General features: G+C 36.2%; 3 protein-coding genes across 4 annotated transcripts; 2 read left to right on the top strand and 1 right to left on the bottom strand.

Moving 5' to 3' along the window:
• Positions 1-751: 751 nt before the first annotated feature.
• On the bottom strand, positions 752-6236 carry apodb (apolipoprotein Db). Of its 2 annotated transcripts, XR_001425719.1 has the most exons (6): positions 6095-6236; positions 3616-3731; positions 3426-3547; positions 2484-2569; positions 967-1256; positions 752-887 (listed from the first exon to the last, which is right to left on the bottom strand). XR_001425719.1 is itself a non-coding variant. In XM_015038164.1 (5 exons), exons 2-5 carry the CDS (start codon positions 3724-3726, stop codon positions 1027-1029), a joined length of 549 nt encoding a protein of 182 aa, XP_014893650.1. In that variant the 5' UTR covers positions 3727-3731; positions 6095-6236; the 3' UTR covers positions 752-1026. The 2 variants fall into 2 exon arrangements, 1 of the variants encoding a protein (XP_014893650.1); XM_015038164.1 differs by having other exon boundaries at positions 752-1256.
• Positions 6237-7677: 1441 nt separating this feature from the next.
• On the top strand, positions 7678-9913 carry otos (otospiralin). Its single transcript, XM_015038151.1, has 4 exons — positions 7678-8175; positions 8259-8322; positions 8642-8665; positions 9657-9913. Exons 2-4 carry the CDS (start codon positions 8268-8270, stop codon positions 9842-9844), a joined length of 267 nt encoding a protein of 88 aa, XP_014893637.1. The 5' UTR covers positions 7678-8175; positions 8259-8267; the 3' UTR covers positions 9845-9913.
• Positions 9914-10872: 959 nt separating this feature from the next.
• cops9 (COP9 signalosome subunit 9) lies at positions 10873-16061 on the top strand. The gene is made up of 3 exons (XM_015038140.1): positions 10873-11070; positions 11826-11898; positions 15899-16061. The coding sequence occupies exons 1-3, from the start codon at positions 11008-11010 to the stop codon at positions 15934-15936; spliced, it is 174 nt and encodes a 57-aa protein (XP_014893626.1). The 5' UTR covers positions 10873-11007; the 3' UTR covers positions 15937-16061.
• Positions 16062-16533: the final 472 nt, after the last annotated feature.

The following is a 16533-nucleotide window of genomic DNA, read 5'->3' as shown; positions in this document are numbered from 1 at the left end:
TGGTTATGCTATTCAACATTTTGGTGTAACTGGTTAAACACACTTGAATCAAATGGCTGAGGTGCCACCTCATTCATTCTGCATTCAGATCATATGAAGTCCTGGTAACATCAAAATTAATTGAGTGAGATGTTTTGTGCCAGAGAAACACCTAAAACTTGAAAGACACCTAACCTATTCTTGATGCCTGGTATTTGGACACCTATGTCCTATTTTATGTTTTCTTTTTTTTAATCTGTCATCTTAAATCAGACAGATAAGATCTCGGCTGACAGCTTCCTGAAAAGATTTTTGAGTGGGAAGCCATAATATATGAGTTCAGCGACAATAGGCGAGAGCGGTCCATGAGGCGTCTATCCTTATATTATGTGTATGGTAAGCCCCCTCAGGAATAAGGTGGATACATACCACAGTTACCAACGGCAACAGAGAAAGGGGGGCAGTGGAGCTGTCAGTTACTGGTTACTATGGTAACCAGTAACTGCCAAGAGCAGAGTAACAGAGTTTAATACACCGATAAATGTCTGGAGAAACAACCTAAGTGAAAGATTTGAGCTGCATTTCACAGGTAAGCTTACAAACAGGTACATGAAAGAGGAAAATAATTAATAAAATCTACAATAGAACATTCTGATATTGTTGTCAATATCCAATGAGAAAAACTGGATCAGGTCATTAAAAAAGATGACAGAAATACCCAATGAATTAGTTTTTACAGTTCATAGAGCCTCCAGAGTAAGGATAGACAAAACAGTTGTCCATTATTTACTATTTATTACAGAAAATGTGACTTACACTGTTGTAATATAGTAAACAACAACCCTTCAGTTAATATTTCCATCTTCAATCAGCGACCATTTAACAGAAAAGCAGAATCAAAATATATAAAGTTTGTTGTGCTTATAAATATCACAATAACAGGTATAACTACAATTAAACACAGAAATCTTAAAATATTATTTCTTCGCATTAATAAAAACAAACTTTCTAAGCAGAAATAGTGAGACATGACTAAGAAGCGGCCTCCTAGTTGTCTTTGCAGTTCTGATCGGTGGCCTTCATCCTGGAAATGTCGATTCCTTCCCTGACCAGCAGCTCTTTGGCATAGCGAACCGTCTGTGGCGGCGGGAAGCGCGACCGCGACAGGATCCAGGCGTACTCGACTCGGAACAGGCGGAGGACATCCGTGCAGGAGTACACCACCGCCAGGCTGGTGTAGTCGGTGGTGAGGACCCAGTACGGGCTGTAGGGAGTGACTGTGAGCAAACGCCATAAAGTTAGTTTATTTGCTGATTCAGGAGGTCAAGGTAACATCAGATCCACCGGGCTATTTGTGTACTTTTGTAACTTTTACCAAAATATGTTTTTGACATATATTTTTTATAATATGAGATGGATCATCTGTGAAAAGATCAAGATCCTCTCTGAGCTACTGTTGCTGTCAGAATCAACCTATCAGAGCCAGGAGGCGGATCTTAGTGCTGCCAATCAACTTTGTGTACACAAAGCTCAACGTACTAATGGTGGAGAGCCATTTATAACTACCCTTAGCATCCCTGGTAGGCTATGTTGTGGTGAACAACAATGCTGTAGCATAGCAGAGAGCAAAGGGTGAGCACAAGAGTGACTGACAGCGCTAAGACCCTCCTCCTGGCTGTAATTGGTTGTTTCTGGCTGAGGTGTATTTCTACAGTTAGTCCTGGGAGCATGATTTTTTTCACAGATTATTTGTCTTTATATAATAATAATTTTAACAAAAATATATACAACATATCTTATTATAAAAGTTATGTGATGCAGCATTAACTTGGAATTATTCATGGAAAATCTGCCTATTCATGGATTGTTTCATATCTAAAATATTTTAAAGAAAATGCAGTTTGGGAAGCTGGAATACAGAGGCCCTGTGATATTTCACACAGTATTAGCTGGCCAATCCAGGAGCTCCATTCATTTTCCTTGGCACTGATTGGCTGAACCCCTAAAACCAGAAATAAAGAAGACCGTTGATGTATTCAACGTTCACCTTTTGATTCGCATGATTCCCAATCGGCATGTCTTGTATTTTATTAACCTTATATTCTAACACAGTGTTTAAAAGTAGTCCAACCTCTCCTGGCGCCATATTTCATTCCTAACAGGAAGTCATGGTTGTTTTGAAGGACTGATTGGTTTTAGCTTTGCGCTACACTGCCCCCTATGGGTTTGGCATGTTTAAAACAACATTCAGTGTTGAAATTCAGCAGGTTTGTGTAAATAAACACTTTTCTTAAACCGATTCCACATGTACGATATTATTTTTTCAAATACTATTTGAGATATTTGTTTTTTTGAAGACCCAGCTACATGTGTACAAGACGTGGATTTAAAATGGGAAACTTCTGGGTTTTTGTTCATTATTGAACTCAAGCACTGACAAATTAACATCCATCTCTTCATTTGTTGCTATCAGACTCTTGGTGCTCTTTATTAAACACACTTACAGTATGAGAAGCTGACTCCAAGTTTGGCCATCTCCCTCGTATCGGGAACCACAGCTGTCCCTTCTGCTGTGCTCACTTTATCTTTACTGGAACATATAAACAGAGTTGCACACGCAAACATTTAATTACTAACAATAACAAAAGCTATTCACAATGGTTTTAAACCTGACATTTTCTGCAAAATTATCCGACATACATCAACTTCTCTCTGCTAACTCCAGACTGGCAGATTTAAAAAGAAGAAAAACAGCTAAGCTAGGCAAAAAAAAGAAAAACAGATCCCAAAGAATGCTGAGTCACTGGTTGCTATGGGGATTCCCGCCTTTCCTGGAACAAAGGAGGGACAGGATTTCCACATGTCCACCATTTTTATTTCACACAGTAATCCAAGCACGTGCAAAAACTGTGACTTATGACTGGAAGCTATCCAACTATGAGTCGCAGAACCTTTTGAAGCTTTCTGAATATATGGTGAAATCTAAAAAAAACCATAAAAAATAATAAAACTTAGATCATGTAGAAACCATGAAAGGTATAAAATATTAATACAGTCATATGAAACATTTAGACTTAGAGTTGAGTTTCTGCTATAAAGTTTGAATACAGATTCAAAGAAGGTTGAAGTTTCTCTGCGTTTCACCAAATCCCATAATGGACTAATGGGATACTTATGCAATACTTATGTAATCTTGCAGATTACGTAAGTATTGCGTTATATCAACATTAAAAGTCATGGCACGCTCTTCCCTTTGGAGCCGGGTGCTGTACATGTATTTTTTGAATTAATTTTTTCCAGAAATGATAGAAAACCAAGCAAAAATAATGACAGAAAAAGAATAACAGGACAAAGTATCAGATAGAGTATCAGAATTTTGGACCCAGAAAAGTTCTAGTTTTCACACAAAGCATCAAACTAAATGAAGAAGCAATAATTTTACTCACTACAGCTGAGAGTTCAGGACTCGGATGGTTCCATCTTTCCTCAAGGCGTAATTCGCCTCGATGCATTTCCCCCTTTCAAAGGAATTGGGAAGCCTCGCTATCTCGTACCACCGTCCCAGATACTGGCGACAGAAACAACTGGGTCACTTTGCGTCCATATGTGCTCCTAACATGTTGTTATAGGATTTACCTTTTGGACGTCGAAGCCGGGCTGCACTGCCGGACTGGGACAGGGACCCCAGTGATACGTCTGAGCTGAGACCAGAGGCAGCAGCAGGAGGACGAGGTAGACGGCAGACATGGTTCCTGCAGGGGACAGACAGGAACATATGGAAAAGGTTGAATTATTACCTGTTTAAAGAAGATAATCAGTGAGGTAAAACATTGATTAGTTTCGACTATGGGAATTTGTTGTGGGTGAAAGTACAGCAACACGTTACAGTAAGACAAGAAACATCACAATGCAGACCAATTTCACTGAATGAGATAATGTAAATCTGGCTACACAGTTTCATTGTTGTAATATAAAACACAGAAAATAAGTAAATATGTAATATATGCGGGACTAAATCTACCCCCAAACCACCAATATTATCAAGATTTATTAAGAAGAGAAATGAAAATTGGATGAAAGGATAATTTAAAACTGTTCCTATTGCAGCAAATGGCTCTGAAGCGTTTCTGCAAAGGTAATGATCTACAAACAGAACATGAAAATATAGTTAAATATGTGAATACTACAGGCAGTGGGTGTAACAGGGTTTATTAACAATGTTAGAGGCTGGATGAGGAACAGGCACATGGATCAGGACAAATATCCTAAATACACTGTCTGGAAACTTCACTGTGAGGGGAAATAATGTCATTTTAAGACTTTTTAGATAAGTTTCAATATATACATTCATTTGACTTGTTAAACTTTTATAAAAATAATAATATTTAGCTTATTTATAGAAACTGACACTAAGTCATGACAAAATGGTGAGACAGATATTTGGTGACAAATTTAGCTCCTCTGCCTTCTCCCAGTGCTAACAACCAATCAGAGTCAGGAGGCGGGTCTTAGCGCTGTCAATCACAACCTCATGATCTCTGTTATGCTGCAGCTAGCATAGCATGTCGTGAATGCTAAAGGTAGTTAGCTTAGCCACAGATATCGGTGTATAAAGGCGCTTTCACACTGCACGGAACGGGACGGAATGGGTGTGTTCGCATTACAACTTGTGTTCCACCCGGCCCCAAGTGTTCTGCTTTGAACCAGCAGCTGATTGGCCACTGGTTGTTATGGAGTCAGATGCTGATTTTCGTCCCAATATCAGCCAATCAGCTGCTGGAACGCTTGGGGCTGGGTGGAACGCAAGTTGTAATGCGAACACAACTGTTCCGTCCCGTTCCGTGCAGTGCGAAAGCGCCTTAAATGTTGTCTCTCCATCATTAGCATATTTAACAACGAGTACATGAGGGTGATTGACGGCGCTAAGACCCTCCTCCTGACTCTGACTGGTTGTTCTTGGTTGGGAGCGGAACGTTTCTTTAGATGACGATTGTAATCCAAGGGGGAAGTGACAGAGATTGATCTTTTCAAAGATTATCTGTTTCATAAACTTTCACAATATGGTGACAGTTTTAACAAATATGAAAAAACATTTTATTTATATAAGTTACACACTGCAGCTTTAAGGTTATTATTTATAGGAATTATTCATACTATGATTGCAGAACCAACAGCCATTATGAAGCTGCTAGTCAACATTACACTGCAAAATTACAAAATCTTACCAAGTAATCTTGGTCTAGTTACTAGAAAAACTATCTTAGTACAGTTGAAATAAGATAAAACCAACTAACAAATAACTTTTCAGCAAAATATAGCACCTTGTATTAGGTCAATAATTCCTTCCTTCAGATTATTTATCAGATTATTTTCACTTATGATGAGTCATTTTCCCCATGTTATAAGTGAATTAATCTGCCTATGGAACTAGTACTTTTTCATCAATTTTAAGGAATTATTGGCTTAAATCAAGCTCATATATCTTGCTAAAAAGTTACTTATAATTTAGTTTTGTCTCATTTTAGGTGTAGTAAGATATTTGCACTAGAAATTACACCAAAAATACTTAGATTTTGTGTTTTCAGTGCAGCTTTACAGGCCACCAACCTGTAAACGTCTAGAATAGTCAGGTTTTTTTCTGAATGCATGCCTGTCATAGTTTGAATTTGTACACACTGGTTTGGTAAGAGTTGTGATTGTTAACTTGAAGTTCATGGTCATGCGTGAGAGAGCAGAGAGAACAAGCACTGCAGGGAGGTATTTTATCTTTTGTCTCGTTTGACTGCATTGAAGCAGCCACACCTGCTCTTCAGGTTTCAAGGTGTTGCTTTGGGTTGAAAACACCTTCAGCTTTGTTGACATTATGTAACTCTATTATAAAACATATTATTTAATGACATTAAAGGGATTTCAGCCTATAAATGTTAAATGATAAAAATGAAAACTATTACCTCAATATGATGAGTAAATGCAAATATATAATCTGATGTAACAGGAAATAATCCTTCTCAACAAGACAAAATAAACGAGACAAAATAAAAACCATGTTAAGATCTTAGTACTTTGCTTCCCGTGTGATGCAGGTTAAAGTGATATTTAGGAAGTGTTTCCTTACCTGAGTGGTGTGGAGCTCTGTAGCTGTGAGTCTAACTCTCCGGCTCTCTGGATCAGCACTGGTTCCTCTCTGCTTGTTAAAGAGACAGTCTGCTAATTGTTATCATGCGCACATTCCCTCCCTGACGGAGCGCTGACTCAGGAAACAAACAGTTTGACTCATTTATGTCCCGTAATGTTGACAGTAAAGCTCCTTTCCATCGCTAAGGAACGTAACTAATTACATTTACTCGGTTACTTTTACTTGAGTAAAGTTTCTATGAAGTATCTGTACTCTTATTTCTGGATTTTCTACCCACTGAATGAAGAACAAACATGTTTTAACCAAAAATTCACCAAACACAGATTCACACCTGCAGTGTGTGTCTGTTAATGTTTGTTAAAGTTTTATAAGTTTCATATATAAAAAAAGTTATTTTTTCCTGATTTTGTATAGTAAGTTATTTATATTATAAGTTATTGTGTAGTATGTTATTTATATAAATTAAAATAATTTTGAACCTTAAAATACCAAAATTTTCACATAACTTTATATGTTCTGTCTGATATCATCTGATTAATAATTAATCTGAGGGTATAATTTTTAAATATTAAATGATTGATGTTTTTATCAGTTATTCAATACTTGAGTTGCTGTTTTACTAAATACTTTTGGACTCTTATTTGAGTAATTTCTTGGACGACTACTTATTATTTTTACTGGAATAAAAATATATTGACTCCCTGTGAACTGAGGTATATGTGCAACTTGATAAAGGACATTTAAATAAATATCATTGGGGGTGTATATATGCTTGAGTCTGTTCGAATGAGAGAAAATCTACAATAATTTCAAACCAATGTCCCAAAAATTAATGCAGTTTGATGCTATGCCAATCATTCCACCCTAAAAATGTTTACATTTAAATAGGGATTAAAAGCAAAAAAGAAAATATTACAGCAGAGCCATTTTTATGCCCATAAACTTCTGTATGCTGTTAATTATTTCGATCATCAGGATAAATCCGGCGGGCTTTTATCATCAGCTAATGACAGTTGCCATAGAGACACTGGAGAGTTGTTAGCTTGAAAACAGCTAGCCTTGTGTAGTAGTAGCTAGCAACACTAGCTAACAACACAATCAATAAAAAATAAAAATGTAAAGATGAACATGTTCAAAATACGTACACATGTTGTTGCTTAGATACATGTCAATGGGTTTGTTGTTAATTATCAAATATTGACATAATCAAATGCTCAAATTAGCTCAAATTAGCAAATTTCGTAACAGCTATGAGCTAAACGGTTTGCTGCCGAGCATGTTGTAGACAAATAACGCTTGTCTTACATAGTTATCAAACTGCCCATGCTAACGACAGATCCCATCGTTTACTTTATGCTGTTTCAAAAGTTGCTTTTGATAATTTTCTTTTCAGAAACAATTATTGTGTGTTGGTGACGTGCTTTGAATCATTCAGGCAGAAAACCACAAGATGGCGCCATCCTTACCTCCTTACCTTTCAAAAAATATAACTGCTGATATAACAACAATAGTTTGACATCGCTGATCCACACAAACTGATCTAACAGCAGGGAAAAAACAGTTTCTGCATTACTGCTGTATTTTGGAGAGTCTACACATTATGAAGAAAATCAAAGAACTAAGTGTGTTAAATAGGTTTTATGAATGTTTGTTGGACATTCTGAACATTTTGACATGAGGATTTTTTAAAAAGAATTGCCTGTCCACTGATTAGGTGTGAAAAGTCATGATCCAACAACGCCGCATTTAAGGAAAATGTGATCCAGATTACTTTTTATAGGTGATAATCAAGATAACAGTGAAGATTATAGGAGCTGAGGAAAAGTGAGATTTGGTTTGGAGTTCATTTTCCAACAAAACAAATATTTGACGTGGCAGCAGCTGAGCGATGTTACAGTGGGATGTGACTGGCGTGTGTGTGTGTGTGTGTGTGTGTGTGTGTGTGTGTGTGTGTGTGTGTGTGTGTGTGTGCGTGTGTGTGTGCTGGAGCTGGGCTCCTTCATGCTGGCCCCCACACTCCACAGCGGACCAGGAGACCAACTGCAGCAAACTCTGATCAGGTAAAGATGGTGCATTCACTCTACGCTAAACACTTCTTTAGCCCACAAACTGGCAACAAATTAACTTTTTTCCATTTAATTAGGAGCTCAAGATGAAGCTGTTGTGGATCAGCGCACTCCTCTGCATTTTTTCCTTCCATCTCTGTGGTGAGTTTCTTCATATTAATGTTAAAATCTCCACTAATCATCTGCTGGATGGAAGAAAAAGAAAATAGTTTTGTATCTGATTTTTTGTTTATTTGTTGATCAAGTTGGATGCAAGTGGTTTGACTGAGATGAGAGTTTTAGCTGTGAACAGAAAGAGCGGTCTGTGGGTCTGTGTTTGTTCAGTAAAGGGAAAAATGTTTGCTGAGGAACATGGAGAAAGAAACCTCTTTTAGTTTTAGGACTGAATCCCTTCTTTGTTCAGGGAAAACTGTTTGGGAATGTTAACTCTTTTTTCTCGGTCTCTCTTTTCGCCTCACAGTGGCCAGAGTCGTCCCAGAAGGAGGTACAGTTTCATTCAAACTAAATATCTCCATCTTTATCTTCTTACAACCTTCAAACTTACATTTCTGCAGATATTTTAGGGACCAAATCTGCAGAAAATCACAATGTTCATCCATATTTACTCCTCTGGCTGAGAGGATTTTTTTGAATGTGTTAGTGGGGATTAGTCAAGTGATTTAATGAATCACAATAAGGAGAGCTGTAAATGGAGATTATAATTCATTAAAAACATAATTTAGACAATCACGTTTCTCATTTAACCTCAGATTTAGAATATTTTCCCCCCGATAATCAAACAGTTGACCAGATTTAAAGGTTTTCAAATTCAAAAAAATAATTTATTGATCCAAAGGGGAAATTAAATATGTACATAAAATAATAAAAATACATAAATATGTACATACATTACACTGAAACTGACACCTTTTACGCTTCTCAGCACTTTTTGTGAATTATGTAAATTAATTTTATGGAGGTTTTCTCTTATTTTACTGTTTGTTTTTGTTTAAATTTGTTTAATGGTTGCTATATAAAAAATTATTTGAAATTTAAAATTTTATTGGACTTTACTGATTTAATTCAAAATGGATTCAGAGTGTAGAAGTAGAGCTAAAGATAAATCAACAGATAAAGTTGATTTATCTGTTTGTTGTTGTTTTATACATAAGACATTGTTGTTTTCCTAACAGCATCTCAATCACAAAATTATACTTCATAAGATAATTTCAAATAAAAGTGTTGGTGATTAATTGTCCAAATATGTTAGGAGGAAACTTTTACAGTGATGCTGTAAAACCCTTTGGTTTAGTTTCCTTGTGGTGCAAATACAAATTTTCTCACATTATTTATCTTAATACACCATCAATACATCGAGCCTTTATTGTCAAAGTATGTTATTGAACTGATTTAAGTCATTAAAACCTGATAAAACTGTAAGTATTGCATATAAATACCTGTTTCCTGTAAGCCAGCTGTCGTTCTGTCCCGTTCAGTTCCATATGACGAACCTCCAGCTGTTCCCTACTGGCCTTACTCCACCTCAGACTTCTGGAACTACATCGAATACTTCAGGTCCATCGGCGCTTACAGCCACATCAACGAGATGGCTCGGGCGTTCTACGCCCACCAGCACCTTGGAGACACCCTGGGATACGAGACCAACGCCGGACATGAACACTGAGAGGACAGCCAGGATGTTTAGAGAACGAAACCAAAATATTCTGATGGAGAGGGCGAAAGAAAAAGGGAATATAGACACAGAGCCTTTATATCTACCTTAAATAGTTTGAAGCATAGCGATGAATATAGGGAACAGTGAAGCTTTGTTGGTAGAACTGCATAATATATCCATGTAATGTGTAAAAAATAAACAAGACATTTTGCTTCTAGATAAAAGTGTCTAAGGAATCTATTCATCTATATGTATTAATCCCAGGGATTGCCAGCAACAAGCAGAATGCCACTTGATGGGGAGTATTGATGAAATCCCTTAAATAAATGTTATTCTGTTGTTGAAATTTCAACAAGAGTAATTAGGGTCAGGAAGCTTAAAAATGTTTGTTATCCTCAGAGCAAAGAAGCAGAATATAGAGAGCAAAAATGCAAAAGAAATCTATCTATAACATTTTTACAAACAAACATTGCACCAAAGCATTTAAAAGGAAAGTGAGCAAATTAGTCAGGGAAAAACATCCCATCATTAGAATAATGCATTCCCTAGGTTTTTTCCCCCCTATATTTTAAAACTTATTATTGAAGTTTTTTGCATTTCAAAGTACAAGTAAAACAATAAAATAGATAATTAAACACGAACAAACATTAACAACCGTACTACTCCTTGCCATTCATCTCCATATGGTGGGAAAAAAATAATATAAAGAAATAGAAAAACATTTATACAGTAACAGCCAGATTATTTTAAAATAATTGTATTGATTGCATAAATAACATGATGAAAAGTTATTAAAAATGAATAATATAAAATTAAATAATGATAACTAGTAGTACTGATACTATGATTACTATTACTTATAAAAAATATTAATAATTATTACTAGCATTGTTATTTGTCTGTACGGACTGAAAATACTGAGATTGATTTTAATGCCGTTCAACCACCTTAATTATGAGGTAAAATTATGATATTATCCTCTTTTTTTGTTTCGTTTCTCATTGTTGGGTTAGTGGACCGAATGAGACGGGCAAGCGTTTAAGGCGGACTCAAATAAGCGTCGCACACTGTTGTTTTGTGTTTGCCGGAAGTTAGCCAGCTTTGCTATTAACAAACTGAGCGGTTTTAAACGAGTTTAGCGTTAAAACAAACAAACAGAAAAAGAGAAGAAGATGAAGCCTGCAGTGGACGAGATGTTTCCAGAAGGAGCCGGACCTTACGTGGACCTGGACGAGGTCGGTTTAAAGTTTAAACAGCTAATGCTAATATGAGTGCTAATGCTAACAACAATTAAACTCATTTTTATTTTCTGCCGTGTTTGCCTTAACAGTGATACAAATTTTAAAGCATACGGTCTTTCTAAATATAAAAATATTTTCAGCTCCAACCTAATAGAGAAGTCAACATTCATGTTTACCAAAAACAAACCAGACTGCTACTATTTATGCAGATCCAAAAAGTAATGTAAGCACGATTTGCTTTATTTTCTGGTTCTATTCAACATTTTTGCATTTTTACAAGGAATTGAGTTTATGTTTTCTTTTAACAAAAAAATTCAAAAAATATATATATAAAGCTTAATTTGTTATTTCTATTAATTTAAATTAAGGTTTTATGACTTATTTTAATCTGTGCTTTAAGCGAAACGGTATCAAAACTGTTAAAAATAATTACATATGAAATGAGTTTTACCTTTTTATATTTAAATTATTGAACTCAACGTTTAAATTGTATTCTACACTGTCTAGATTGACTTGTACAACATTCTCAAGCCCTTAAATCAAACTGTTTTATAACCATATATTTCTATTTTATTTTGTCAGAATAAACATAAATATATGTAATATTCGTACCTAAAAAAGTTTACTGAAATACTGGTGTAGTCAAGTCGGCTTCATTCTCTATTAATCATCAGCTTTTCCTGCATATAAATTTGTGCTTTGCTCCATTTTCCGCTCATGTACAGTAATGCAATGCTGTGTGTCAACAGGCAGGGGGCAGCAGCGGCCTGCTGATGGACCTAGCAGCCAACGAGAAAGCCGTTCATTCAGATTTCTTTAATGGTAAGACACCGAGCTGGATTATTCACTAACCACTGAGTTTGTTCAGACCTGAACTTCAGTTCTTCTTCCTAAAATGTTTCCAAACATCAGAGATGGTTTAAAGAAAACCTGAGACTATTTTTTTTTGTTCTGTAGAGATGTGTAGGTAATGTTTGCTCAATTTTATCAAGCAAATAATTTTATTTGCCTCTTTTGATGTGCCTTATTAGTACAATTTTAACGATAATGAATAGAAATGTTACACATGTGTGATTCTTAGGCAATTTGAAATTAAATTAGCAGCTTCATTTGACTGAAAACGAGGTTAACTAAAACTTTCCCATGGTATTTTAAGAAAATTTCCCCCTCCAAGGTAGAAACCAGCATGCTAAGCTCCAGGGAAAGGTGAAACTTGTAATCTAGTTTGTTCCCTGAACCACATTGTTGTTTCACATTAACCTTAGAAAAAGTCCTGTTGCTTCTCGCTCTGAACAGCAGCTAACGTGCGGGTGGAGCACAGAAAAATACCCAGCTAATCTGTTTTCTGTCTTGCAGCGCTGGCTCCCAGATGAACAATTCTGGCTCAGCAGCACATGACCTAGAAAGAAAAAGAGCTGATTGTTAAAAAGACGATGCTGTTGCATGGTAAAGTGAGTTTATAGGTGCTTTCAGACTGAAACTCAGTGGGACGCCTCGCCTCAGTCAGTCAGCCGCTTTAAATGCCTGCACTCTTAGAAACTCTCTCCATAGAGGGTGTTTCAATAAAAGCCTCACCTGCTTCATCAATGAGCACAAGTTCAAAACCATTCAGCTTATAGCTGGGTTTCCTAGCAAGTCTGAAAAAGTAGATTTAGCTGGTATTAGTTTGCTTATTCCAAATCTGCAGCCTTTGAACACTCCCACATTTGTCACGTTACAACCTCAAACTTTTAACGTGACATCTCGACCTAAAACATCTCACAGAGCTGTGAGATGTTCAAAGTTTGTTTTATGACCTAATCCTGGATGTTTTCTCACCTGATAGTCCAGTGGTTCTGATTTCATTGGGAACCAAAATTGCAACATTTGTTACATTTCAGCTGGAGAGGTTCACTTTTACCAAACTCTCTGGAAAACGTGTTCCCCTCCACATCTGTGGGGGCGCTGCAATATGAACAAACAAAGGAAACAACACAAACATCTCAGAAGAAGACACTGAGTGCAACTTTAGATTTTAGCGATTGTAGTATTTCTCTTTTGTCTTTGGTAAAAGACCACAAGTCATTTCTCCCGCTAATGCTAAACTAGCATATTTGTTTTGGTTGTATTTACCCAGAATGCCCTGTGCTGTAGTCGGGAGCAGTCTCCGGTCGACTTGGCGTTCACATGCAAACAGCACCAGAGTTCGTTTTAATCGAACCAAGACGGAGGTTTTTAGATGGACCAGATTCACTTCTTTGGTCCCCATCAGAGTTCGATTAGGTGTGAACACCTAATCGAACTCTGAAAGTCCACAAATGAAGGACTTTTCTAGAAAGTCCACAAATTAAGCGGACTTTCTAGACAATTAAAGTAGACTAAACAGATTTATGTTTAATCCTTAACTCCTCCAGAACCTCTTCCCGGACTCATCCTTGGACTTCATGATGCTGTTTGTTCTTTAATTTTGTCTTCCAAACCTCTCAGTACATCTAAATTACACACAGTTGCTCTACTTTTTATTTAGAGATATCGGATCAAACAAAATTTAGATCACTAAAACCAGACAATATCAATGTTTTGCATGTAAATGTCCACTGGGTAATCAAAACTCCTTGAAAAAGTCTAGAAAACTTCAAAAAGTTGGAGTTGTAAATGAAAATCATTTTATAAATGTCTCTAATGAACTCTCTGACACCTTTGAACATCTGCGTCCTGTGATCGGATTCATTAAAAGCAGCACTGAGGTGCAAATTTATCTCAGAAAAGGCATCAATTAAGTCAAAGGTGTCCAAAGTGTGGGGCGGGGGCCATTTGTGGCTCTTGGATTGATTTTGTGCGGCCCTTTGACCGCATTCAAGAAGATTGACCCTGTGACACTTTTTGTTATTTCTCTAGGATGAGATTTTCTGTGGCAAGTTTTTATCTTCATATATGGAAAACATGAAGTACAACACAAATATTTTTTTTATTTATTTAATCTGTTTTTATTATCCTTTTATTTTTATTTCATAAGTCATGCCAGAAACATGTAGCGAGGTTTTGCTCAAAAACAGACTTCATTATATTTGGCTAAATGCATCAAAGTTGGTAGAAGAAAATTCTTATTTTCGTTGCTGGGAATAAACTAAAAACAATTTATAGATTTAAAAAAATGGAAAATAACAATCCCAAGAAGTCAAATGACTGTAAACATAAAATATTATGTTTTCTTTATTATTGTCGAGGTAATAGAGAAATAATTCACATTGATATTTTTGTGTTTCCTAATTGAGGAAATTTCAACTTGGTGATTTTGGCCCTTGGTATTTTGGACACCCCTGCTTTCCGTCCTGCTGGTTGGATCTGCTCAATGTGACATTAATATACAGAATAAGTGGAGCTGCAGAGTGCGTTTCTCTCCCTCTGATGAGCTGAAGGCACAGTGGTTCATTGTTGCACAGATTGCTGATCAGGCCGCAGCAGAGTGACTTAATAACATTTGGTTGTAGCGTCTGGGCCGCCTGCCATGTGCAGCGCAGTGGTGATACTTCAAACCGTTGTCTGGTTGGGAGATGATTTGACATTTACCACCAGGTCTCTGTAGAAGGTCAGCTGAGCGCCGTAAAACAGTCAATGCATGTAGAAAAGACAAATTTTGGGTTCTAACTCATACCCCTGGAAGGTTTAGATTTTAAGTCATTTTCATTTTACTGATTAGTTTGTTATATCAGAAAATCACAATGTGTAACTCTTCTATGTTTGCCTGAGGTCCAATATGGCCGACTTCTCAACAGACTCACTCTAGTTCACTGTATTTATTTTAACAAAAGAGAAAGTCAAGTTGGTGGTTCACTTAAGCCTTATGCATTAAATAAAATACAATAAATAATCCTAAACAAACTACAGAGCAGTTGGCATTTGTAAAATTAAACGTAGCTAAAATTCACATTAATAATAATAACAGCTTAAAACAAATAAAATATGAAAAAATTACTCATGAAACATTGTATATGATTACATTTGTTTAAAATATGTCAAAAATATATTACTTGGTGACATTTGCCGCATGACGTCTCCCTCTCTCATAACCCTCCTTCCTGTCAAACTACACATTATCCAAAAATTTAAAAATAGTAACACAAAATGAATATCTTAGATTTGCTGTACAAACAAAAAAAGTGAATTTTCACAAATAATTTGGAGCTACATTCCACAGAAAAACCCAGGACCAGGTGAATCTGCAAATCCACCTCATTTATTGGTTGGTTGGTTTGGCTCTAATATCAAAAATATAAAAATATAAATATTAACTTTGTTACTGAATCAACCTGACATTAGCTCAGACCTGACAGATTTTTCTATATAAACTGGACAACATCACCAACAGAGGATTGAGTTTAAACACTTGACTAATTTATAATTCAATCCTGTAAAATTTTTTTATAAAAACAGCCAATAGGAGTTTTACAAAAGAAAATCATTTTAGGATGATTCATCTCAATAATAAGGGTTACTTATCTTTTTCTTGCAAAGGAAAACATCTCCGTTTCTGTTTGAGGTTATATAACCATATGAAATGTGTGTGGGTGGATACAGAAGCTGTTTTGATTATGTCTTTTTTTTAAGTACAAACAAAGTAAGACAAAAACCTTTTGGATCCATGCCAGCCTGTATTCACTTATTGAGGGGGAAGTTTTAGCTCATTTAAAGTGAGCGTCTCAGCTTGAGTGGGAGAAGAAAAAAAAACATTTATTATTTTCAGAATAATTAGCTGAGAGGTAGGAGTCTGGTGGAAAACAGCTGGACTCATCCTAACCTGGCGGTTCTCTCCTCTTCCTCTTTTCCTTCTTCCTGTTTTCAGACTTTGAGGATCTGTTCGACGACGATGACCTGCAGTGATCACAGCGTACACAACACAGATGAAGAAAACTGCCTTTAATTTCTCTTTTTATTTGTACAGACTCTCATATTGGTGATTAAGTATGCTATTAAAATAAATAAAGTCTTTGTGTTTCCACTGAAAACTGAGTGAACCAGGTGTTTGTGAATACTCACGGTCTCTTACATTCCGGCTTTGGAGGAAATCATGAGTATAGTTTTCATTTTGTCGTGTTTCAATCTGCTCCAATTGCAGGTTTGTGGGCTATGAGGACCATCTGTTACCAAACATAATTGCACACAAGGATCCGTGTTAACATGGGCTGTAAACACTCTGAAGGCGTAGTGAGAAGGGAAAAGATGAGGAATTCCTGAAACGTATAGATTTCTGCTTTCTTTCAGATGTAATTGGAAGTTTTCTGTCTGAACGAATCAAATTTCAGGGACTTTCTTTTCTATAAGCTGATGTAGACAAAAAGATAAGCTGCTGTGAAACGGAGAAATAAAGCTGGTTTTTGTTCGTTTAATTCCCCCCAAAAATGTCAAAACAGGCAGTTATTTTTACAGGATCATTTATACACGAGGTAAACTGCTTTAGAGAGAAAAACAAAAGTTTAG

This window comes from Poecilia latipinna, unplaced genomic scaffold (genome assembly GCF_001443285.1).
Source record: "Poecilia latipinna isolate Pla-1442-1.1 unplaced genomic scaffold, P_latipinna-1.0 Scaffold26, whole genome shotgun sequence".
NCBI lineage: Eukaryota > Metazoa > Chordata > Actinopteri > Cyprinodontiformes > Poeciliidae > Poecilia > Poecilia latipinna.
The sequence above is the reverse complement of the archived record's forward strand: the minus strand, read 5'-3'. Positions and strand labels throughout refer to the sequence as shown.